The 26,505-nt window shown below is 41.8% G+C and overlaps 1 protein-coding gene and 1 pseudogene across 2 annotated transcripts in view; both read right to left on the bottom strand.

Annotated features, from left to right (window-relative positions):
* Positions 1-26,505, bottom strand: part of PCSK2 (proprotein convertase subtilisin/kexin type 2) — a 282,423-nt gene that overhangs the window by 65,118 nt on the left and 190,800 nt on the right. For both annotated transcript variants that reach the window (XM_075527844.1, XM_075527845.1), the window contains one exon: positions 14,280-14,356. In XM_075527844.1, the coding sequence (XP_075383959.1) occupies positions 14,280-14,356 (77 nt within the window). The remainder of the gene's footprint in view (positions 1-14,279; positions 14,357-26,505) is intronic.
* On the bottom strand, positions 4,498-5,290 carry LOC142422464 (F-actin-capping protein subunit beta-like; annotated as a pseudogene).

The raw sequence follows: 26,505 nt of genomic DNA, 5'->3' as shown, positions 1-26,505 counted from the left end.
TTGTATACCTGGTATGAATCCCATTTGATGTTGATTTCTTCTTTTTCTTTATATATTGTTGAATTTTATTGGCTAGGATTTTGTTGATAACTTCTGCATATATATTCTTAAAAGATAACGTAAAACCAAAAACCCAAACAGAAACAAACTTTACTGCCATTGAGTTGATGCTGACTCATAGAGACTTTGCAGGACAGAGTACAATTGCTCCTGTCCTGAGGGTTTCTGAGATTGTAACTCTTTTTTTTCTTTTTTATTTATTTTTTTTTTTTGAGATTGTAACTCTTTAACGGAGTTCAAAGTCCTGTTTTTCTTCCATGATGTGCCTGGTGGTTTCAACCTGATGACCTTGTGGTTAACAGCCCAACGTGTAACCACTACCTCAGGCCTAAAGCTCATAAGGGACATATGTCTGTCATGTCCTCTTTGGACATGTCTTTAGAAATGTCTGTGCCTGGTTTTGGTATCAGGGTTTTGCTCATTTCATGAAATGAGGTCAGGCGTTGGCGGTCCTCAAGAATCTATATTCTTGAATATTTGGTGTAGTATTCATGTTAGCTCCTCTATGAATGCTTGGAATAGTTTCCCAGCAAATGTGGCTGAACATGGGCTTTTTGCTGTTATTAATGGGGTTTTTGGTAACTTGATCTATTTCTTCTTTTGTGTGGGTCTGCTGAGGTTTTAAAAACCATTCTGTTAACTGAGGTAGGCAATGTGTTCTAGACCTTTGTCCATTTCATCTAGGTTTTCCAATATGTTCCAGTTCCCAAACACAAACTCACGACCATTGATATGATGCCAACTCATAGGGACCTTACTGGACAAAGCAGAACAGCCCTTGTGGTTTTTCCAGACTGTAACTTTTTATGGGAGTATTGGGCCATCTTAACCTCGAAGGCGTACAGTAAACTTTTTGTTGCCAAGAATTTCAGATATCATGGAGTATTTCTGACTCTTTAGGGCATAATAGATAGAGTGTATTGCAGTCTGTGATGCCCTATAAATATTTACAGGTAGCAGGGATGACATTTCTGTGGTGAATACCTGTCAAAAGAATGCTATGCAAGAGGGATTTTTATGGACAAAGGCACAGTAATGGACTTCAGATATGCAATGCATCACCAAATATTTACCTAAAATCCAACAGGCCTGGGAGATTATTGATAAACTGTAGACTGCAAACCTTGAGAGAAGCAGACATCTCTTAAATAGACAAATGTCAAAGCCACTCAAAATGTTTGTCAGCATGACTAAAAAGGTAAACCATCCATCTATCAAATAGCATCAATATTTATTAAGCGCTGGCATGAAAATAATGAGATCCTGGGTTTGCATGCCTAACAGCAAAGAAATTATCTCTGTTTAGTATATTATGAATGATTATTCCCAAACCAAGCCCACTGCCATTGAGTGGATTCCAATTCATAATGGTTTACATTGTACACAACTCATAGATGTCCATTCTTTTATACATTTTGCAATTCAGTTTATTATTTTTTTTCTTTGGCCATCTGAATTTCTATGATCATAAAATAAGAGAATATGATATTTTGTGTGTGTGTGTGTGTGTGTGTGTGTGCGCGCGCATGCGCAAATTTCTCAGCTGTGCTGCAGATATAATCTTGGACCTTGGAAACGGCACATAGTTATTAAATGGAATAACTACATTTGTTGGTTACAAAGGAACAAAGCAACAAATTAAACAAAGCACAGGCTAATAATTTTACTTTCCACGTCTCCTAAAAGCAGCTCTACGTATGTTTGAAGTATGCTTTCATAAAGAGCCCGTCCTTAGCTTTGAGTTTTAAATATGCTCTTCTTTTTTGCATACCAGCTTCTTTTGATTTATTTGTGTTTTCCACCCCAACCCCTTTTTAAAGTATGGAGACTCCAGTATGAGATGTAGATTTTTGTTTAAGACTTACACCAAAACAAAAGAACAAAACAAAACCAAACCCATTTTTATGGACGGCGAAAGCACCTGACCAGAAGGGCGGACTATTTAGTAGCTCCCCACACCTGCACTCCTGCCCCCACACGTGGTCTGCGGGACCAGGGGCATCTGCAGGACTTTACTGGGTGGCCTCACCCTTTCTCCCAGAGTGGTTCCCTGTCCTCCTCCTCCAACCCCAGCCCAGCCCCAGCGACCCCTGCTGCAAGGGACTCCCAAATACATGTGCACTCAGATTTCCAGTTTTTCTGCTATCTTTCCCACACCACACTTACTTCATAAAATTTTTTGTTTTACCGTTTTACGCCAATGTAACAAAAATGTGAGTGGAGAGGGAGGCAGACAGTGTATTTTATGCCAATAAATGGGTAGAGGGGAGGCGGACTGGGGTGGGGCGGTTGGTGTTTCGCTGAGCGAGAAAACACACATTCTCTATGGAAACCTTTCCGTTAGCAGTATGTGGAGGGAAGAATGCTCCCCAAGAAGAAGGGTGTGTAGCGGCCTTAGTCTCTGGCAGAGACTTGCGGTGCTGTCCATGATGCAAGCTGCATGGGATCTGTTGGCGGGGAGGGATTGGGGTACAGAAAACAAATTTTCTTTTCTTTCTTTTTCTTTTTAAAAATCATATTATTGGGGGCTCTTACAGATCTTATTCCGTACATCAACTGTATCAAGCATATTTGTACATATGTTGCCATCACCATTTCCAAAGCATTTACAGTTTATTTGAGCCCTTGGTATCAGCTCCTCTTTCCTCCCCTCACTCTCCACCCGTGCAACCCCTTGATAAATTATAAATTATTTTTGTTTTCATAGCTTACTCCGACCACTGTCTCCCTACCCCCATGGTTTCTGTTGTTCATGCCCCTAGGGGTGAGTGGGTGGTGTGTGGTTATGTATTGATCATTTCAATCGGTTCCCTTTTCTTCCCCTCCTTTCCCACTTTCCCCTACCCTCCTGTTATCACTACTGGCATTTCTGTTCCTGAGGGGTGTTGTTGATCTGGATTCTGTGTGATGTGAACTCTTATCTGTACCTGTGCACATGCTCTGGTCTAGCCAGAACTGAAAGGCAGGACTGGAGTCATGATAGTGGGGGAGGAGGGTGAGGAAGCCTCAAAGAACCAGAGGAATATTGTGTGTTTCATCAGAGCTACACTGCGCCCTGGCTGACTCATCCCTTCCTGTGAGCGGACGTCCTATTGTCTGCAGATGGGTTTTGGGTCTCTGCTCTGACCCTCTCGTTCTTAACAATATGTTTTATATTTGTTGTTTTGTTTTGGGTTTTCTAGTACCTGTTACCTGATTCTATTGACACCCCATGATCACACAGCCTTGCATGCTTCTTCCATGTGGACCTATTGCTTCTCTGCTAGATGGCTGCTTGTTTATCTTCAAGCCTTTAAGACCCCAGGTGCTATATCTCTTGATAGCCGGGCACCATCAACTTTCTTTACCATATTTTCTTATGCACCCATTTTATCTTCAGTGATTTGCTGGGAGGGTGAGCATCACAGAATGCCAGGTTGTTGGAACAAAGTATTCTTGCATTGAGAGAGGGCTTGAGCCGAGGCCCAAAGTCCATTCACATCCTCAATGCATTTCTATATAAATATATGTACATAGGCCAATCCCTTTTTTATGAACTAATGTATTTACATAAGTATATACCTATGTTTACACCTCTATCCATAGCTTTGCTTCCTGGAGCTTTCCTCTCACCTTCCTCCTGCCCCACCAGCATGCTTACACTACTTCTGCTTCTTAGTAATTCCTCTCAGCTGGACTGCTGTTGCTCCAGCACCACTGGGATATCTACCTCCTCCTCATTGTTGCTTTTAACTCCCTAGTTGTTCCCCGGTCTATGGCATTGTTTGCTCACTGCTTCTTTCCCTGCCTCCTCCCCACCCCCAAGTCCCTCCAGAACCATCAGTCCTGTTGCTTTCTCCTTAGGCTTTCTTCCAATGCCTATTTTACATAGGTAGGAAAAACAACAAAACAGAGACAAAACAAAAGGAAAACAAAAGATTGAATAAAAAGAGAGAAAAAAAAGAAAAGGAAAAAAAACTAGCAAAAAGACTCTAACTAAAAAGCGTATGTAATTCTAGGTCTGTCCTCGGACCTTTATGACTATCTCCTCACCAGTCCTGGGGGGTTCTGGGAACTTCCCCTCTTAGCCTGAAGTCTATTTGGGGGCTTCTCAGGGGTTTTGTGGCTTTGCTTTGCTCCCTTTGCTGATCTTGGTTTGCCCCACTATGGGGGATTCAGACTGGTTTTGCTCCCCACTGTGTGTCCCCAGTATTGTCCTCTGTTGCCCTAGCAAGGGGACATCATCTCTCAAACTGTTGTTGGCCCTACAGTCCTCTCTGTGCCGTAGCAGCTCTGTGCAGGTTTGTCATTCTCAGGACTTGGTGTGCCAGTATGGGGCTTAGTCTCTCCCTCTCTATCGTTCTTTGTTTGCTTCCGGATGGGCGTGACAGAAAAACGAGGTTTCTAAGAAAGGAATCTAATGCGTGCATGGCATGTGTGGTTCGCGTGAGCCGAGGGTTAACATTGCTGCTTTCCTTTCAAAGTCTCCACCAGGTTTTTCTTCAGAGCTTCTTGTTTCGTTTGTAAAAGTCTGCACAGACCTCAGCCCTTTGACGACGTCCTTTGTTTTTCGAAAGTAGATCTTTTTCAGCGTACTTCTGATTTCCCCCATGCCCTCTACGAGGCACCCGGATGTTGGCTATGTGTGGGCAACAGTCGCCCAGTTTCGTCCTTCCCCATCTGTCCCATAAGGCAGCCTCCAGGTTCATGGTGCGGAGCCAGATTTTCTGGTTGAAGCCACAGCATCATCATGGAGTTGAACTTGGAACAGGCAGTGCAGCTGCTGGACTCCTCCTGCAGTTCCATCTTGTGGATGGAATCCCAGCAGTCTGTGATCTCTTTGCATCCATTTTCAGTCTTCTTTATGAGGATCACACCAGCAAAGCCATGATCCGGACCCTAAAGGTAGACAGATGAGATGCCATCTTCAAGATACAGGTCTTGATCCTGGTCGAAGGCTTCCACCTCTAGCTTTCTCAGCCGAGCAGATGGCATGGGCTCACCTTCCAGTAGAGGGTCACACTTGCTACTCTATGGTGACCTACAGGAGTCCCCATCTCCTTTGTAGTTGCACAAAGGTAATACTTCCCCATCACTCTTTCTCTGGTGACTTTAGTGGCTGGTCACCGGAAGACTGATCTTCCCAGAGGCTGGGGACCAGGTCGATCAGGTCACTCAAGGTGTTCTCGATTTGCTGTGGAGGCAGGTGCCTCATTAAATCCAAGGCACAGTCCCACTTCTCAGCACTCATGGTGGACAGAGGATAAAAAGTTTGCTGTGCTGCTTTAAGGTGGTAAGAAAGCCCAGGAGGGACACACTGTTGCTGAATTTGGTTTCTCAACCAAGTGGGGGATGTCACTTGCTTGGTTGAGTATGTCCCTGTTGTTGTTGTTATTGTTGGTAGATGCCATTGAGTCAGCTCCCACCCATAGGGACCCTATGCACAACAGAATGCAACACTGCATGGTCCTGTGCCACCTTCATAATTGTTCCCGTGTCTGAGTCCACGGATGCAGCCACTGAGTCTCTTCATCTCATTGAGACCATCCTCTTTCACTGCTCCTCTCCTTACCCATGATGCCCTTCTCCGGGGACTGATAACATGTCCAATGTGTGTAAGACAAAGTCTTGCCATCCTGGCTTCTAAGGAGCCCTCTGGTCATATTTCTTCCACAACAGATCGGATTATACTTTTAGAAGTCCATGGTACTTTCAATATTCTTCCCTAGCACCACAATGTAAATGCACCAGTTCTTTTTCAGTGTCCAACATTCACACGTACATAAGACAATACCATGGCTTGGGTCAGGTAAACTTTAGTTCTGAAAGTAACGCGCTTGCTCTTCAATACTCTAAAGAGATCGTGTGCAGCAAACTTACTAACGCAACATGTGTTTTGCTCTTGACTGCTGCTTCCATGAGCACTGATTGTGGATCCAAGCAAGACAAAGTCCTCGACCACTTCAACCTTTTCTGCATTTATCATGACGTTACCTACTGGTCCAGTTGTGAGGATTTTGGTCTTGAAATCTATACTGTGCTACAACCCTTGATCTTCAGCAGCAAGTGCTTCAGTTCTTACATATATATGAGCGTCACTGGATTTGCTTCAGCAGATTTCAATCAGGGTTGTACAACACGAAGAGGATAATCAATGACATTGAATTCTACATGTAGAAGTTGTCGACTTGAAGAATGTTTTGTTGTGTATGTTTTTTGTCAAAATTGAAAAAAATTTACACAAATAACAATGAGTACAAGGACAAAGAAAATGTTAGAAAAGTTTTTGTGGTACAGATTGCACAGCACTTCATTTATTTTAATTGTACAGCACTTCTTGATATGATTAAACTGTTGGATTGATTGATATCTGGGTGAAGTGCCAATCAAACTGTTAAAATGATAACAATGTCCCCAGGGGGTAACAGAATGATCCCCTTAGTTTTAGTCCAAACCTTTATTGTCCCACATTCAGGCGGATGTTTTAAAGATGCTGTTGTTTTCCACCCGTCTCTCAGACTCCCAGAGCAGCTATCCAGGCCATCGACTGAGTACGTCCTGTAACTTTCTGCTTTGCTATCTTGTTCTAAATTGTGCTTTTGCTCAAGAACACATCAGAACCTCTCTCCCACAACGCTCCCTATTAATTATATTCAAATTGTAGACCAAATGTCAGTTCTTCAATGAAGCCTTTCCCAGGTCCCAAAGCAGAGATATATTTTTCTTTTTATCTTACAGATATTTTTCTTTCATCTGTTCTCCAAAGTTACTTTATTATAGAGACCGTGTCAGATAGTGACCAAAGGCATAGGACATGGAATTCCCTCACGGCCTTCAAACCCTGCCACAACCACTTACTCATGAGACACTTTACTTCTCTGTACCTCAGTTTCCAAAACAAAGATGATTACACTGATAAGACCTATCCAGAGTTTTTATGAGAACTATTTGAATTGATACATGCAAAGCACTTAAACACTACTTTGAGCACAATATATCATAGATGTTCTTTTTATTTTAGTGCTGGCTGTATTTAGAATTCTAGTGGGTTGCGCATATTGTTACATCACATGGTACCTGGCATGATAATGCAAGTTTCCCAGTAGCAGGGGGACCATATTTGCCGTGTCCACCATCCTGGCTTCTGGTCTGGTGCAGTGTGAGGCCCTATTTGTCAAGATGTGTATAAGGCAGATACCAATTTACTAGGGAAATATTTTGGTAAATATAAATTTCTTGTACATGGCTCAAAATAAACATGTACAGGAAAGCATTTTTGTTTTCATGTAAACACAGAATATTGCCACTCAATAGAGAATCATCAAAGTTACAGGGATATGTGGTAAATATCAGAAGGTTATAAAGGTAATTGTGGGTATCAGCAAGTTCTGACATGCGTGCATGGCATGCAGAGCGGTTTGTGGGAGGCTGTCTCTCTGGAAAATGTGGTAATTATCGTGTGCTCTGCACTTGATCCCTGTTCATAAAAACCATCTAGGGTGGAGTAGAATGACCCCATAAAGTTTACAAGGTTATAGTCTCGTCCAGGCTCAGAAATGCCTGCAGGGAGGCTGGTGGGTTTAAAATTCTGATCCTTCAGTTGGCAGTTAAGATCTGGACGACTGAACCACCGGGGCTTCTCAGGAAGATATTGTAGTAGGTTCTTAAAATCTTATTGCATAGTCAAATCACATTGAAATAAATAATTTCATGAATGTCAAACTAAAAGTCTAGTTCCTTTTTTATTTCCCTGTGTTAGTCTGGGTTGGCTAGAGAAACAAATGCAGAGGCAATCATATGTGTACAAAAAAGAGCTTGATATGAAAAAGTAATTGTATATTAAGAAAACATCCAGCTTAGTCCAGATCAAATCCATCAGTCTGATATTGTCCATATGTCTGATATCAGTCTATAAATTCCTCTTCAGACTGACGCAGTACATGAAATGACACTGAATGCAGGAAGATCACAGGCCAGTGGTGGAAAGTCTTGTGGACCCAGAGGTGGTGGAAGCATCTCAGCAATAGTGTGGATCTCCACATGGCTCCTGCAGCTCCAGGGATCTGGCTCCATCAATGTGTCTCCATGTAGCTTGTCAACAGGAATGTCTTGCAGGGAGAGGGGGCTTGACCTTCAGTGAGCCATTTATCTCTGTAGTGCCTCCAAATGAGGTCATCCAACTGCGACCAGATTGACAGTCTAAACTCCACTCCTTCACTTTAATAGTCTTTAGTTGACATCAGATTATGTAACTACCACATTCCCTTTCTGTCTTATGATTGAAAAAGCCCATTATTGTGGAACATGCCATAGATATAAAAATACACAAAAAACCCAACCCATTGCCATCAACTGGGTTCTGACCCATGGTGACCCTACATAGGATTTCTGAGACAGATGACCTTCACAGGAGCAGATAGCCCTAATTTTTCCCCTCAGAGCTGCTGGTGGGTTTGTACTGCTGATCCAGTGATTGGCAGCCCATGGCTTACCCAATAGCACCACCAGGACTCTATAGACATACAAAAGTGGAGTAAAAATCTCATGTACTTATCACTCAGCATTAATAATGATGAATCCAGGACTAATTTTATTTCTTCTCCATCTCTTTCCATTCTCTTCTCTTCCACCCCAAACTCAAAACTACTTAGAAGTAAGGACTGGGCATCTGAAGGAGCGCTTGGGTGGAACTGCTGGGCATGCCTTGTACTGTTTACTGCAAGGCATTTCAATCCACCCACTGACCTGTGGCAACATATGTGAGACTGTCTGTTCCCATAAAGATCCACAGCCTCATCACACTTAATCTCAGCTCTGATGTAAGAACAGTTAGCTTCTTATGACATGCCCTGCTCAGTACTCACCTTCGTGAAGGAAGCACAGACTATATGTGTGCTATAGCAAAGTGTGGTGAAGGAATTAGATGGTGCCCAGCTGTCAGATAGAATAGTGTCTGGGGTCTTACAGGCCTGTTTCCAAACAAGCAGTCATCGAAGTGAGATGCCAACTAAATTCATATGGAAGAAGCACACCAACATTTGTGAACCAAGAATTATAAATTATATAATCCAAATCCGAAGGAGGAAATAATACCAGAGTTTAATTTGTGACATTCTGGTTTGCAGAAGACTGAGGATGACAGTGGAAGCCCAAAATACATTTGCAGGATCTACACAGGTAAAAAAAGCCTCTCCTGATTTCACTCTGAGCATAATTGAAGGATGGAAATAACCTGGTGATCAGCAATTAGCATTGGAGAGATGACGACAATAGACTTGAATGGTTAAAATCTTTTCTGATACACTCTGGGCTGGATCTGGTTTTTAATAAATTCTCTGTGGTGTTTCTCTTTTCATATTGGGTTTATCTCTGTTGTATTTTGCCACTGTGGGTAGCTTTCTTGAATCTTTGTTATGTGCTTTTCAGAATATGAAACTCAGGATAGATGAATCCATAGAGACAATAATGTGAGTGAGTGTTCCTGGGGGGGTGTGTCGGGGGTGGGGGGGGGCTAGGTGAGGGGCAAGCGGGAGCTGATATCAAGGAGTTCCAAAAGGAAGAAACGGTTTGGAAACGAACTTTGGTAGCAATTGCACAACACTGCTTGGCGTGATGGAACTATGGAACGGTATGATGGCTGGATTAGCTCCTAATACAATGGTTTGGAAAAAAATGTCTGCAGACTCAGAAATTCTATGAATCAGAATAGACCAGTTAGCAGTTTAAAATTGTACTTTTGAAAATGACATTTCTAACGATTTGGCTGGAGGACATTGTACTTGGGCTTCAGAAAATGGGGAAGGAGAAAATTGCCCATTTTATCAGTTACATTTTTGTGCCTCGATCCATCCATCCATCAAAGATCAACTTAGTACCTACGAACTACAGTGCAATGGCCCACATGTTACTATAGTTCTTTCTGATACGTGCCCAGACAGTTAGTCGGCAATCAATCCTGCCGAAGCTAGGCCTCCCTCCTGTGTCTTTTCAACACAGCATTCAGATGGCCATTACCAAATCGAACGCCGTGACACATATAATGACCTCATATCCTTGGGGCTAGCAATGGATGTTTTGCTCAGGCTACGGTAGGGGCTAGGGTTATAAGCCAAAAGGGTAAGGAAAATTTCATGTGACAAGCTCTCAAATGCTTTTACATATCCTCACCCTCAAACACGCTCTTGCAAGCATTGCATGATAATTTTCAGGCTGCAGGTGAAATTGACAAAGAGTGAACTGTATGTTGGCTATCAGTAATGATCTTTTAAACATGTTGCCAGTTTGAATTGTAGTTTTTTCCTTTGTTCTTTTCTGTATTTTCTGTAATTGGTCACATCCCTTAGTTCAGTCATTTCCACTGAGGACAAATCTCTGTCCACTCTTTGAGCATTATGCTCCCTGTCTTTTATAATAAGAAGATAGTTAACAATTGTACCAATTTGAATTTAGAAATATTACGAAGCTTGGTTTCAATCTTGGCTTCTGAGATAGTTAATGTTTATTGTGCCAACCTGGCCTATAAACACATGTGGCGTTAATTGAAGGGCGGAGAGATAAATGGCTCCATGAGCCTTCCGAGTTCTCGGGTCTTTTGCTTTCTGATGGTCAGACCAGGGTGCAGCTGCCTTAGCCAGTTCCCGGCTTTAGTTGGCAAGGCTGACTTCTTGCAAGACATGTCCAAGGAGAAGCAGCATGGACCTACCACGATGCAGCCCTGGGTGCTGGAGCAGCCATGTGGAGACCCCTGCCAGCGCTGAGATGTTTACACATTTACTGACTTGGCTTTCCTCCTGCAGTCGGCATCATTGCGTGTGTTCCGTGAGATGGAGGAGGACTTTGTGGGTTGGTGTTGGGTATATGGGCTAATGCTGGACTTGTGGGCTTGGGCAGCACTGGGTTGGGATGTTTTCTTGATGTGCACTTACCCTTTATAGAAAATTCTCTCTTATACACAGGTGTTTCGGTGGGTTTGTTTCTGTAATGCACCCAGCCTAACAAAGCTTCTGATATAGACTAATTGTTTGACCAGGGAAATCACTTGACTTCCCGGCCTGCTTCTTTATGAGACTCAGCTGAGAATGACAACGTTTGCTTATCTTCCACTTAATGTTGCCAGGAGCAGCAAATGAAATAGGTAAAATACAATAATGTATTTTGAAGCAAACTTGGCTTCCTCTCATGAACTTTACCTGAGGATATCAATAATAGTGATGCACTAGATTGAAAAATTATAGTATTTTTGGCTGAACAAGCTGCATGTATTTAATTTTTGATATTATGTGCCATCAACTATTTAAGCAAATATTTACTTGAAGAAAAAGGAGACAGTATCCTGGCAACACAATTGATGAATGTGCTCAGCTGCTAAGTGAAAGAAGGCTGGCAGTTTAAGTTTACCCAGAGATGCCTCACAGAAAGACTTGACAATCTACCTCAGAAAAATCAGTCATTAAAAACCCCAATGGACATTGGCTAAATTAAAGACACTATCAATATGTAGTTGGGCTGCTAACTGCAAGGTCAGCAGTTCAAAACCTCCAGCTAGCTCCGTGAGAGAAAGATGAAACTTCTACTTCTACTGCCACAGTTACATAATCTATCACAGTTACATAATCTATCAACTTGTGAAGGGGTGGAGTCTAGTATGTCAATCAGGTCATAGCCAATGAGGCCTCTGTGTGGGCCTGGCTTTCTCCTGAAGACTCTGGGAATTCCTGTATTCCTCCCTGTGGGAGACAAGTCACATGGAGTGAGGCTGATAGAGCCAGAGCCCTGGAGCTGGAGGAGTCATGGGCTGAGATGCTTCTACCACCACTGGATCCACAAGACTTTCCACCCACTGGCCTGTGATCTTCCTGCATCCTGTGTCACTGCATGTGTTACATGAGTCTGAAGAGGAATTTGTAGACTGGTATTAGACATATGGGCTAATATCAGACATATGGACTTGATCTGGACTGGGCAGGGATGTTTTATTAATACACAATTACTGTTTCATATAAAGTTGTCTCTTAACACATATGAGTGTCTTGTTTCTTTAGTCAACCCAGACTAACACTTTAACATAAAATGACAGTGATGTCTCTAAGGCAGTGGTTCCCCACCTTCCAAATACTGCAACCCTTTAATACAGTTCCTCATGTTGTGGTGACCCCCAACCATAAAATTATTTTCAGTGCTACTCCATAACTGCAATTTTGCTACTATTATGAATAATCATGTAAATATCTTATATGCAGGATGTATTTTCATTGTTATTACAAATTGAACATAATTAAAGCATAGTGATTAATCACAAAAACAATATGTAACTATATATTGTGAAACATTTATTTCTAATTACAAATTAATGAAACTTTGTCTTGAAGTATGGTGTAGCATGGGTAACAGTCTTCACGCTGGGTACTTTATGTTCGCATATCTGCCTGTGGGCAGACCCGCCTGGGGAGGGATAGAGGAGCCGTGTCTCAGTTCCTAAGACCATCAGAAATATGTGTTTTTCCAATGGTCTTAAGTGACCCCTGGGAAAGGGTTGCTCAAGCCCCACAGGGATTGCAACCCACAGGTTGAGAACCACTGCTCTAAGGTGACAGATATAAGCCATAGCTATATGAATGGGTTTTGGGTTTAATTCTAGCTGCAATCTAAGAACAATTATTTCTTATGACATGGCCCTGTTTGATGTTCACCCTCATGAAGACCTCCCTGGAGACATAGGTGCCGCAGTAAAATGTGATGAATAAGCTAGACGGTGCTCAGCTATCAGAAGAATAGTGTCTGAGGTCACAGGCTTGTCTTCAAACAAATAGTCATGTAAGTGAGGCATCCACTAAGTCCACATGGAAGAAGCACACCAGCCTGTGGGATCTCAGGATTGTAAATAATAAAATCCAAATATAAAGGAGGAAATGGTGTCCGAGTTCAGATTGCGAGCACTCAGTTTGCAGAGGCGACAGGTGGCAGCAGAGGTGCAAGCCATTTGCAGGGCGCACGCGTGGGTAAACCCTCTAGTGAAGTCCCGCTAATCATAGTTGAGAGATTCGAATGGGCTTGTTATCAGACAGAGAGCATTGTCAAGTCGATTATGACAGATGTAGGAAGGTTAAAAGGTAGGATTTTATCACTTGATCTCCATTTTGACCTATTTTATATTCGTTCCAGTTTTTTAAAAAAGAGTCACATGGATTAAGCCTCTGGTGACCCCCCTCTGCCCAAATACCAGGGATACGAATCATCCTGCTATCATGCAGTAGGCATTGGAAAGTGGATTATTGCCAATTAGAATTTTAACACACTATCGTTTGATCTCCCTTTTGGTCCATTTAAAGTTCGTTCTGGTTTTTACTTTTTCTTCTCTCTTTTTGATTGAAGGTCTTTTCCTCTGTTCTACTTTCTTATCATTGTTAGTTTTTAAAAATGTTTTCTGTGTATGAAATCCAGGGTAGGTGAATTTATTGAAACAGTAACAGAATTAATGGTTCTTTGGGGGTTTGACAGGGGAGGGTGGGGAGGGGGAAATGGGGAGCTAATGAAAAAATACAGCAATGAAGACAATGTTTTAAAATGAATTGTGGTGATTGTACAACTCCTCTCGAAGTGATTGAACTATTGAACGGTATGCTACGCGAGTGATATGCCAATAAAACCGTTATGAAACAAACCAAACCAAACCCATGGTGCACAGCTGTACCGTGTCATACATTGGCTTACCACGAAGGATAATTGATTCCATGGTAACTAGTTACTGGTTTATCTACATGCTTAGGAGGAAACTAGGCCAAAGAGCAGCCTCATGCCTTTGGATGGACCGTGTAGATAGTTTTATGTGGTAGCATCTTTATCTCAAGTAATAAATCAGGTTCCTTATGACCATGCTTCACTACGTTAAGTGAGCTATTAGAAGGTCATAGCCGAAATGCTTTTCAAACATGCAAACACTGATCTGTAGGGCGAAGCATTTTCTGCAATAGTTTCAATAGATCAAATGAAGTCAGCATCCCTTGAATCATTTTCTAGTGGGCTCAGTCAGAATTTATTATTTCTATTTTATTTAAAGACATTTCTAGGGGGAACATTGCAAGATTCTCCAAGAACATTAATGGCTACAATCATTAATAATAATAATATAATTTAGTGATGATTGAGTTGATTTTTCAGTGATAGTAAAGTCTTAGGGACAAAACAAGCAAAATAAAATATTAGCACTTAAATGTAAAGGTAGTTTTCAAGGCACAATTTACCTGTTGAACCAGTCATCTGTGTACCGAGGATATGGATAGGGATCATTGCTGCTGAAGTCATAACTTGCTTTGTGATTCTGAAAGAACACAAGGTGTCTCATTAGGTAAATAAAGCCAAAGAAACAAGCAAAAGAGAATTCTGAAAGACATGGCTGCTTTATGTTCGTTCACAGGCTCTCCCTGAAGTGTTGAGGTCACGTGCAAAGTTGGCACACACTTAAAATTTGTGACAGAGCTAATGTGTTTTCTGGAGTTGTCTACCCTCTTTTTCTACTTATTTCCAGGTTTTCTAATTGCATCCTATTTCAGCCTTCAAGAAGTTAGCAAACTGGAGCCTATGTTTTCCAGGATGGTCCAGATTTTAAGTTGAGATAGCCTGTGAGTTTCATCCAGAATCTGGATATTCTCTGATGCTTCCTTAGACCTATGGTCAGAATGTTCTAGTTCTCATGTTACGAATTAAACAACTTCTTATGATTTTTGCTTTTACGCATGAGGCTCGTGTCCAGTTCCCTGCTTTAGACTGGTGCAGTTCTTGTCCTCATTTCCCTTAGAAGTGTTAAACTCCTGCCTTGGCCACTAACAGCATCCACAATATTGACCTCATTTTTCATTTAACAAGTATCCTTTTTAGTATAATTGAGAGCCAAAGAAATTGCTAAGCGTGAGAATGAATGGTGACATCCTGCCTAAATGTAACTTATAGCCTAGTTAATGAGACAGACAGCAATATAATGATCACATCAATAAATAATTGTGGACTTGGCTAAGTACATACTTTTAAACTTCACAGAAATTGGTTCGAATTTTAAAATTCTTTATAATCCAATATCTCTCATTTTTCCCATTGAAAGTCTTTCTCCCATAGACATCAACTAAAAAAACCATGTATGTTTTCTTCAAGTGATTTCATATTTTAACCTTTTATATTTAGGTCTTTAGTTGATATAACTTTGATTTTGGTCTATGATGAGCCATGATCTCTACCATTTGGCGAATAATTTCTTCCTTTCTAATTGCCTTTTTTCCCTCACCAGGACACAGATTTCCGTGAAGCTGTTTCCTCATTGGATTCTTCATTTGGGCTACACCATAAAGACTTGGGGTTTGCTTCCTAGTCGGGAGTATATGGTTGGCTATGGAACACTGAGTGAGAAGCAGATTCCAGCTCTGTCATGTCTTGATTTAATGGCTTATGAGAAAATTGCCCAAGTTGTGTTCCTCTATGAGGCAAAATACTTTAGTTTGTGACACTCTTTAGTTGCAAACCTGGTATATTATTGCCATAATGTTTGAATAGCAAATTGAATAACTCATGAATTTTGGTTTTGCATGTATTAAATGACAGAGGGTTGCTAGTCACCATTAGCAATGATCATCAGAATTACCATACTAATTTATTAAGGTGCATGCTTTGTCTGGGGGAAGGGTCAGTTTTAAGTTTGGATTGGATCTGGAAGATGTTGTCAGTTGTTTTTTAGTACTGCTGAGGGAGCTCCCACTTATGGCGACCCTCTGTACGACAGAATGGAGACACGCCCAGTCCTGTGTCACCCTTACAATGGCTAGGTTTCAGCCCATTGTTGCAGCCCCTGTGTCAATCCATCTTCTTGAGGGTAATCCTCTTTTACGCTCATTCTCTGTTTTACCAAGCATGACCCCCCGCCTTTTCCAGGGACTAGTCTCTCCAGATAACTTGTCCAAAGTAGGTGCAATGAAGTGTGGGCATCCTTGCTTCTGCCCCTCGCCCATTAGCGTGGCACACTGTGGTGGCTTGTATGTTGCTGTGACACTGGAAGCTGTACCACCAGTCTTTCAAATCCCAGCAAGTTCACCCAAGGTGAAGAGGTTTCTGTAGGGCTTCCAGACTAAGACTAGATTAGGAAGAAGGAACAGACTGTTCACGTCTGAGGAATTAATTGCTGAAAACCTATGCATCGCAGTGGAACACTGTCAGATACAATTCTGGCAGAAAGCGCTTAAAAAGCCAGGGCAGCCTCTTCAAAGTAGAGTTGACCTTCATGGTGTAGATGGAGCTAGGCTTTTGTGACCTTCATCTGTGAATAGGGTACCAACGAAAAATGAGAAGGAACAGCTGCAAACATCCATTAGTGATTGATATATGGAACACATTTATGTTTTATTCCAGAATCTAGAGATTCACCCAACAACTGGTTTTAGGGTGAATGGTTTCCTGATTATTGACTGTAATTATTGGCAAATTCCTGGTTCTACTCCCCCTTCTCATTTGGATCCCAAATTACTTTCATTTATTAAAATTTTTTTATTATAGCAAGGCAATAAGACATACAATATTTAACACATTTCTACATAAACACTTCAATGACATTAAACACTTTATTTTAGTTGTGCAACTATTCACTGCCTTTTCTCAAATTGTCCCCCCACCATTAGTGCACATTCTAAACAAAAACTCTCTCTTTTTCACTTTCTCTTGCTTCCGATGACCACTGATGACTTATGGACCATGGATTTCTATGATCTTGTCACCCTGATGTGGAGAAACACCTGGGGCAGGGGGCTTTGTTTCGGGAAGTTTTAGTGCTCACTTAAACTCCACATTTCAAGTCACTGAGGTGAGGGTGACTTGCTGGGAAGCTGATGGGGCTCCAAGCGTTGATGTGCACGAGGCCTTGTAGACGTCTCGCACCTGAGCGTCACCCAGCATCAGAAAACATTTGAAAGCATGGGGCAGGGAAAGGGTACTAGTCAGCCCACTTGACTCCATTTGTGGGATAGTTCAAGGAATTTCCCCCCGTTTTGAAATCCCTTTTGTATTTTAGCACAAAACTGCTGAGTGACATTTGGAGAAAGAGTTTCAAGGTTGTTCTGAAAACTTCTTTAGCTGAAGCAGAGAAGAGACAACCAGGCATGCGGTCAAAGCTGGAATGCCACCATTGGCGAAGAGCACACCGATTTTCATGCTTTTGCAACGAGAAATCAAAGCAGTTTCATTCCATTCCGGTGTCATCTTAGGTCTCCTCGTAGTGAAAGGCAGCGGAGCAGCTAGGAACGTGCAAAAGTCACTGACGCGGAGGAAGACAGGCTCGCAAAGATGTGCTTGAAAAGAAGGGTTTGCCATTTTATTTATAAGAGAATTACTTGGAGAGAAACTCCCACTTCCAAACCTTGAGCAGCTGGAAGTCCACTGGCCGCTGTCTATACCTTTAAAGAGGCTCCAGAGAGGCAGTGATTCCAAACTGCCGACCTCGGATTAGCAGGCCAGCATGTACCTAGCACGCCACTAGGACGCCTCTCCCGTAGATAGCGCTGATATAATGCCTTTGTATTCCATCTGGTGAGGCCCATGGTTACAGTGTATTGATCAACAAAGATATTCACAAGGAGTAAGTCACTGGTGATGCAAAATCCTATCAGGAGGGATTCAGTGTCTTATTTATCACCTAGGTCTCCCTTTCTACCTCCCAATCCTTCTGTTTCCAACTTTTGTATGCCAATCACCAGAAATATCAATGCATCTGGTTATATGTTTCATGAGTTTCAGACTACACAAGTTGATAAAAATATTCAATTTCTTCATTGTGGGCATTAGTGCTTAGTGTGTAAATTTGAATAATCATAGTAGTAACTGATCTTATTTTCTTTTACATTTTAGCTCTATTGTTGCTTTACTTCACATTTCCCTGACGGTTAATGATGATGAACATCTTTTCATGTGTTTGGTGGCCATTAGAATTTGCTCTTCGGTGAAATGTTTATTGTCAATTTTATGGTTAGGTTGTCTTTTTGCTGTTTGCTTATTGAAGTTTTAGAAATATTTTGGCTATTAGACTATTGTTGAATATATGGTTTCATATATGGATATGAAGCTATTCTCTCAGCCTGTTCACTTTTTGTTAGACTTTTAAAATATTTTATTGGCATATAATTTAGATATAATATAATTTAATAGTTAAATCATATTTAAAAAGAGTTGGCAATCATCACAACAATCAATTTCAGATCATTGTCTTCTGTAGCTCCTCATTCCCCCAACCTCCCTGCCATGCTCCCACCTAATTATTAATCCAATTACTGTCTCTATATGTTTACCTATCCTGGATTTCACATACAGAAAACCACACAAAACAAAAACAGGAGACAGAGAGAAACCTCAATTGAAAAGAAAGCACAAAATATTTAAAACTAAAACAGCTTCTAAAATGGATGAAAAGGGAGATCAAAGATAAGGTGTTGCATTTTAGCTTGCCGGCATCATCCATAACTGACTGTACCAAGCTCCCCAATAGCTAGGCCATTCACATCCCTCAACTATGATCACAAGGTGTTAATCAGAAACTTTATCCGTGGTGAGAAATCCATGGGGCTTTCACTGTCATCCGTAGCCTTCTGCAAACTCCGTGTTCACAACTTGAGCTCTGATACAATTTAAGCTCGCCTTCAGATTTGGTTTTATTATTTAAAATCCTTGAGTCACACAAGCTAGTATGTCTTTTGTTCACAGGGTAAATTCTGACACCGTTCCCTTCTTTTAGGTTTTATTATTTACAATCTTTGAATCATACAGACTGGTGTGCTTTTTCCATGTGGATTTAGTTGTTGCTTCACGAAGATGACAGCTTGTTTGAAGACAAGCCTTTAAGACCCCAGACACTACTCTATCTGATAGCTGGGCACCATCTAGTTTCTTCACCACACTGTGCTATAGCACCTATAGTACCAGTGATGTCTTCATGAGGGCAGTATTGAGTAGGACCATGTCATAAGAACTGATTGTTCTTAAGTGAGATATTGGTGAAGTCTTGATGAGCAAAAGTATTTAATTTTTTATGAGATTCCATTTATTTATTTAGTCATTTGTTGTTTGTATTTTATTGTATTAGATAATCCATTGTTGAAAGTTAGTCCTGACAGTGATGCTTCTGCTTATGTCCTTTTACCCTGTAGAGTAATTGTAGGGTGTTTCTATAACATGTGTACATCTACTAGTAATAACCTTTATTTTATGAATCAATCTGTTAATTAGTCAAAATGTGCCTTTAGGGAACAGATTGGTTCAAAATTTATAGACTATCTCAGGGTAATAGTCTTGGGAGTTCTTATCTCAACCAGTCCAGTAAGTCTGGAAATTTTAAGAATCTGAGCCCTTTTCAGCATTTTTCTACCTTTTATCTCAGGATTCATCTGTTGTGGCCCGCACGCGAATGGCCAGTAGTGGCCACTGGGCACCATCTAGTGGTTCTGGTTTAAGGGCAGATGAGACCATTGTGTAGACTGTTACTCCTGTCGACTAGTTTCTTCCAAGTCTTTGATTTCCTCTTCCTCTTTGGTTCCAGATGCGGAGAGACCAGCAGGCATATCAGAGACAGCCACTTATAAGATTTTAAGAACCCTGACCCCACTTACCAAACAGGGATATAGAACATACATTTTATATATTTTATGCCAATTGAGTGAATTGTCCCACAAGACAATAATCCTAAAGCTTCAAACCCAGAAACCAAGAAGTCAAAGTGTCAGCAACTCTTGCACTTACACGATTTATTATAATATGAGCATATATGTGTACACATATATATATACCTATAATAGTGAGTAAAAATACTGTTATGAAATGTTAGAAACATTGATGTAGCAAATGCATCAAAACCACGAAGCTATTGTTTCTTAGTCCATCCTCCATCTACGTCTTTCTACTGCTGAAGGCAGTGTTTCCATCTCTCTCGCCCTTTCTTAGGAATCCCCTGCTCTTCACTTTGCACTGCAGCCTGGGCGTCCCCACAGGGCTCAGATCACATTCCTCTGAAATGCTCTTTGATTTTTTTGGCACAGAAAACTCTGTAGAGTAAGATCAGGGCTGTCAAGTGGGTGGAGTGATGTTTCCCAACAAAATGCTCCGAGGACAGTCCCGTATCCTCAAAGAACGAGCAGGTGTACTCGTGTGATAGAAAAAATGACTTCTGTATCATATTCCTGGCATTTTCCTCACCATTGCAATTTCCAATTTTTCAGAATTCTGTTTAATAACACCTCAATGATTGTCCTTTGTCCTTCAAGAAAATCCTTCACGATGACCTCCTTTAGGATCCAAACACAGTGACAATGAGCTTCTATGCTGACACCTCAGCCCGGAATTGAACTGGCTCAGCATAGTCTCTCAGAAACCACTGTTTTCATTAGGTCTTTCTCTGAAGGCACTTTAATGAGCCAGAGTCAATTGCACTGCTGAGAGGGCTTGCCTGAAGCAACCCACTACTCACAGACACATGTTGAGGCATGCTGCAGATGTGGCCTAAACCTGTGCCTGTGTGAACTGAAGCCCGAGTAGCAGTACTTTTTAACTTACCTTCCACTATATACATACAAAGTGGCTTTCAAAAGTTTGTAGAAAATACAATAAAAAGATAAGGGATTTTTTTCCATTAAAAAAGTTTAAACAGTTTCATTGACATATAATTCATATATCACACAATTCATTGGTTTAAACATATTTAAGAATTGTATAATCACCACCACAATCAATTTTAGAACATTTTTTCTTTCTTGAATTTATTATTAATAGCTCCCCAGTTCTACCCACCCCTGCCACCAATCTCTCCTGCCTAATCCTAAGAAACTGTTAATCCAGTTACTGTCTATGGGAGAGGATAGGCAAATTGCTTGCATTTCTGAGTTTCAGTTTACCAAGGATAACAATACTAATACCGAAGAAGCGGTGCATTTGAATGGTACTGGCAAAGGTATTACCAGTATCATGTACTGCCAAAAGAACCAACAACTCTGTCTTGGAAGAAGTACAGCCAGAATGTTTCTTAGAGGCAAGCATGGTGAGACTTCATCTCACATACCTTGAATATGTTATCAGGAGACACCAGTCTCTGGAGAAGGAGATCATGCTTGGTGAAGTGGCAGGGCAGCAAAAAGATCCGCAACAAAATGGATTGATACCGTGGCTGCAACAATGGGTTCAAATGGAAGCATAACTGTGGGTAGGAGGCAGGACCAGGTGGGGTTCTGTTCTGGTGTACATACTGCTGCGAGGTGTCAGCATGGACTTGACAGCACCCAACAAGAACAACGTTGTTGTTGGGAGGTCCGAAGGAAGGAATGGGTGTGAAGGGATTGGGTGAACAGCAATAGAGATGGACATAGCTGACCTCTTCTGGCTTCCCTATTGTCATGAGGCAGCGGTCAGCCATGCCTTCACCCTCCATCCTTCTTTATTCAGATACCAACCATTCCTCCCATGGCACACTAGTCTCTGCTGGGTTCAAGAATTCATTCCACTGGCCACACAGGAATACCTCTCCGAGGCCAATAACCACCTCTCTCTCTGGTCTCCAGTTTCTCAGCCACATGGTCCCTTGGCCTTTGCCTCCGTGAGTCAGGAAGCCAGCCTGCTGGTCCTTCTGTCCCAGAGTTTCATCGTCTGGGCGCTGCTCTTCTGGGTCTCCATGCCACAGTCTGTCGTACATCTGCTCGGGGCAGCCTCCGTCATTTCAGACAGAGATTGAAGGGGCGCTCTTTCAGATGGCCCTGTGACTTGTCTCTGTGTCCCATTTGGCTGTCATGCACTCAGCAATGGCTTTGACGGAGGTGTGGTTTGTCCTTTACCTGACCATACTGCCAAGGGAAATGAAAGGCGGTGCCTTAAGTCTTACCCTCGACTAAAATAGTATTATAGTTGCCTCCAAGGAACCAAAGGCTCATACTCTTGGTTCATACTCTGTACTGAACTCCAGACTTACCCCCACCTTAACCCTGTAACACAGAAGTCCCTCCACAATGGGACCACAGCCATGGGTACAGAACCCAGAATTATAACACATCGCGTAGGAATGATGGCTAGGAGGGACTATGGCTATGAACTACGGGCTATGACAATAGCCTAAGGGTATGTATTGACTACATCCCAGCTGGCAGACACATTGACTGACGTATTTGGCAACCTCTCTCACTTCTCCTTTACTGTATTAAAAAAATCATTCATGACAAACGTTGTAAATTAGTTTCACAGGCCAAATATATCTCACTTTCCGCTTTTGTGAATTTATAAGTAAAGCTTATTGGAACACTGCCATGCCCACTTGTTTAAATATTGTTCCCGGGTAGTGCGAGTGGTTAACATTCTTGGCTGTTACCTTAAAGGTGGTTGGTTTGAAGCCACCCAGCAATGCTTTGGAAGAAAGATCTAGCCATCGACTGCTGTAAGATTACAGACACTAATATCTCTATAGAGCACATTTTATACTGACACACTAGGTTTACCATAAGACAGAATCGACTCAAAGGCAACCTGCTGTACAGGTCTGCTTTGGGGTTTCACATCCACTTTAACTTGATAGAAGAAGCCTGGTTAAACTTCTCTATTAACTCAAATGTTGGTGGTGCTAATGGATCGGCTAATCCATGAGCGAAAACATTACACTGTTGGAAATTCTATAGGGACGTTCTACTCTGTCCTATAGGGTTGCGATGAGTTGAAATTGCCTCAATAGCATATTTTTATTTTGGAAGATAACGTCAGAGCTGAGGAGGGGTAGCAGAGGCCCACAAAGCCTAAGGTATTGACTATCTGGCCTCTTGTCCATGGTTTATTGCCCAGTGGGCTGCCCTCTGGGCTCCTATCTTTCTGTGCTGGCCCATGTCCCTTCTCTCTGGAAGAGGAGCACTTGTGAAGACAATGCAGAGCTTCCCACTGGGAAGGAGAGGACATTCTATCATTTCCCACCAATTCTCTGCACACCACTAGCTGAGGGCTGCTTCGGGGGCTCCGACTTTCAAGCCTATTCCCCGTCCATCGGAAATGTTGGTGGCTCGCTGGTTGGAGCAGTGTCCCCGGCAGAGAACAGCAGTGCTGGCACTTAGCAGCCCCCAGGCAGGCAGACAGCGTCACCCCGACGACGGGGGTATGTATACGTGGTGTCTACTGCACCAGACTACATCCTGCTTCATTTTAAACAGTAATGCTACATCTGGACAATATTGGACTTTTCGAATAGGCCAATATGTTTGCTGTAAGGGGTCCACTGATGTGATGAGCAGACATTTTAAAGCACCGAGAGGCCTACACAATTTGGAAAGTCGTTCTGTAATCAGGGCTGCCACTGCCACACACAGTTGTGCAGGTTGTGTCTGACACAAAGTTGCCTGCCGGAGGGCAGTGAGTCTAGCCTCTTGAAGCTGTACACTCCAAGAGGGAACTTTAAAAAAATATTTGGTCAACTCGGGGGGAAGGAGAACATTTTTCTCATTTGTTTGCTCTGTAGGGTCCTGTTTACTAGTGTATTTATCACAAAAGGGGCCTGTTTACAGTTCATCTACAGGTAGGAGATATACTTTTCAATATTTCACAAGTGTACTATAACTATTAACATGTCTAGGTGCCTTAATAAGAAATGTATCTTTATAGTTATAGTATATAGTTTAATAACGATATAGGTTTGAGGGCAGATGGCAGAGACATTGTACAGGTAGATAGGACCTATGCAATATCAAACTGTAGAAGACAACTAACATCTCAAGGCAATAGGTCATAAGCACCATGTGGCATATGATGGTCGGAAATCTCATAGCTGTAGGAGCTCATCCCTTTAATCTGATTTGCTCTGTTCCCTGAAGGCATTTAACCAAACCCAGCTAGCAGCAATCTAAAAGTATTAGCTAAAATTACCCTGTGCTCATGGACTCATGAAAGAGCAATGAGCTTTCCCAGATGGAGCTTCAAACTGCAACCATATTGTCCCAGATGAAAGCTTCTCTGAATGGAAACTGAGCAGCAAGATAGTCCAATCCATTAGAGCCTAAAGGATTTTGCTATTGTGTCAACTTGCATCCAATATAGCCATGGTTGAGTGTTCCCAACTGTGCCTATTTTGATTTTTCCAAATAAGTCTCCCATATGCACTGGTTTAATGATAATATTTGGCTCACTTTTCACTGAAATCAACATTAAAGAGATTTATGTCTATATTAAGCCTGGCTATAAAACTTAATGAAATTTAACATTTCCCCAGCACTCAAAAATTAAAAAAAAAAGATACTTAGATGATTGCTTAAAGCTTTTCTTTACCATTAAGATTTCCAGACCATGTATTCTTCCAGTGACAGAATGCGCTCTGATTATGGGCTTGCCATCTTCTCCCATCACTCTCTTCTTGCTCCTGGCAATTCTAGCAACTTTTTTTTTTAGTTCTTGGATTACTCTATTAAGAAAAATGATCCAGTAGCTAGGCCAGGAAAATATTGCTATTTCCTAAGCCAGCAGTTCTAACACATGGGTCATGACCCCTTAGGGGGTTGAACAACCCTTTCACGAGGGTCGCCTAAGGCCATCAGAAAACACATAAATATTTCACAATATATAATTACAGATTATTTTGTGATTAATCACTGTGCTTTAATTATGTTTAATTATGTTCAATATGTTAGTAATGAAAACATACCCTGCATATTGGATATTTACATTATGATTCATAACAGCAGCAAAACTACAGTTATGAAGTAGCAATGAAAATAATGTTATGGTTGGGCAGTCACCACAACATGAGGAACTGTATTAAAGGGTGGTGGCATTAGGAAGGTTGAGAACCACCGCCCTAAGCCACATTCATAGATGGCTGGCCCGTTTCTGTTTTCCAAACCTGAACATCTCCATTCGTCAACTCTTAATATCACCTTTATGAACATATTTGGGAGAAGTTCTAAGCTCTAAATACTTTTGAATGATATTAATAACTTTATAGTGGTTAATAATGTGTTCAGCTGAGTGTAAAATGGGGCCTAGCCAATTCAAGCAGCTCCCTCCCATGCCTCCCACTCGCCCTCTCCTCCCCCCACACCTTCCTGAGGATGCCCAAAGCCTCCCACACCACCAAGGGCCACATTAGCGCTCCTCCATCCCTCTCCTTCAAACTTGCCCATCAGGAGGCTACATGGTGCCCTCCCACCGCTGGCTACCAGTCTCCACCTCCGAGGGAATGTCTGTCCAGGCCTCCTTTGTGTTGGGGTTCGCCATTGTGGAGTAGCCTGGCTGACTTCACTTCCCAGTACCTGTTACTGATGCCGTGTTTCGTCCCGTTTTTCTATCAGTGAACACAGTACCCCACATTAACAGAACGTCTTCAAATGTTTCAAAGGAGAATCTCTTATTTTATTCGACACTCTCCAAAATTCGATAGAGTGGGAAAGCAGATCTATTGAAAAGGAAGAGGGGCTGTTACTACTGAAAATAGATAGCCAGGACCCCACCTCCGGATGACGTCTTTGGAGTTGTTCTTTGCCTACCTAATGAATCCTAGTGGTCCAGTGAGTTTAACATTGGGCGGCTCTCTGGAAAGTTAGTCGTTCAAATCCACCAGCCACTCTTTGTGTCTGTAAAGACTGACAGACTTGGAAGCCCAATAGGGGGTTGTTATGAGTTAGAACTGACGTCATGGCAGTGGGTTGGGTTTGCAATAAGTGAATTGTTAACTGGTACACCTTCAAAAGTTAGGTGACTGGACACTAATATGGTTACACAAATCATGAGGGTTGGAGATATGCCAATGCCTTGATTTGGACCTATAGCCCCCAAAACAGAGAAAACCAATTAAAGTTTTTCAAAGCCACCCACTTGGGGACATTTTCAGAAAGTTTGTGGAGAAATTCCATTATTTTTCTATTGAATTTTCCATGGACTTTTTGAAGCCCTTTTGTATGTGTCTGGGTTCTGACAAATGACAGTGAAAAAAATCAAATGAAGACTGTAATAAGATATAATCTGCATCTGGTAAAAATTGAGTGTACCAAGTGTGCTAGACCAAAGTGTTCTTGCATCCAGAGAGGGCTTGAGCAGAGGCCCAGTGTCCACTTTCTCAATGTGTTGCCATATAAATATATGTACATAGGCCACTACCTCTATTTTTATGAATTAAGATATTTATATGAGTGCACAACTATGTTTATACCTCTATTCATAACTTTTCTTCCTAGATATTTCCTGTTTCCTTTTACCTTCCTCCTGCCCCATCTGCATGCTTGCTCTTCTTCTGTCTCTTATTAATTCCTCTCAGTTAGATTGTGGTTGCTTCAACACCACCAGCATATCTATGTCCTCCTCATTGTTGCTTTTAATTCCCTCGTTGTTGGTCTAACAACGTGGCATTCTGTGATGCCCACCCTTCTGGAACAATCACTGAAGAAAAAAAGGGTGCATAAGCAAATGTGGTGAAGAAAGCTGATGGTGTCTGGCTAACAAAAGGTA

Source organism: Tenrec ecaudatus, chromosome 12 (assembly GCF_050624435.1).
Source record: "Tenrec ecaudatus isolate mTenEca1 chromosome 12, mTenEca1.hap1, whole genome shotgun sequence".
In the NCBI taxonomy this organism is placed as follows: domain Eukaryota; kingdom Metazoa; phylum Chordata; class Mammalia; order Afrosoricida; family Tenrecidae; genus Tenrec; species Tenrec ecaudatus.
Note: the sequence above shows the minus strand (reverse complement) of the source record. Positions and strands in the feature narration are given on the sequence as shown.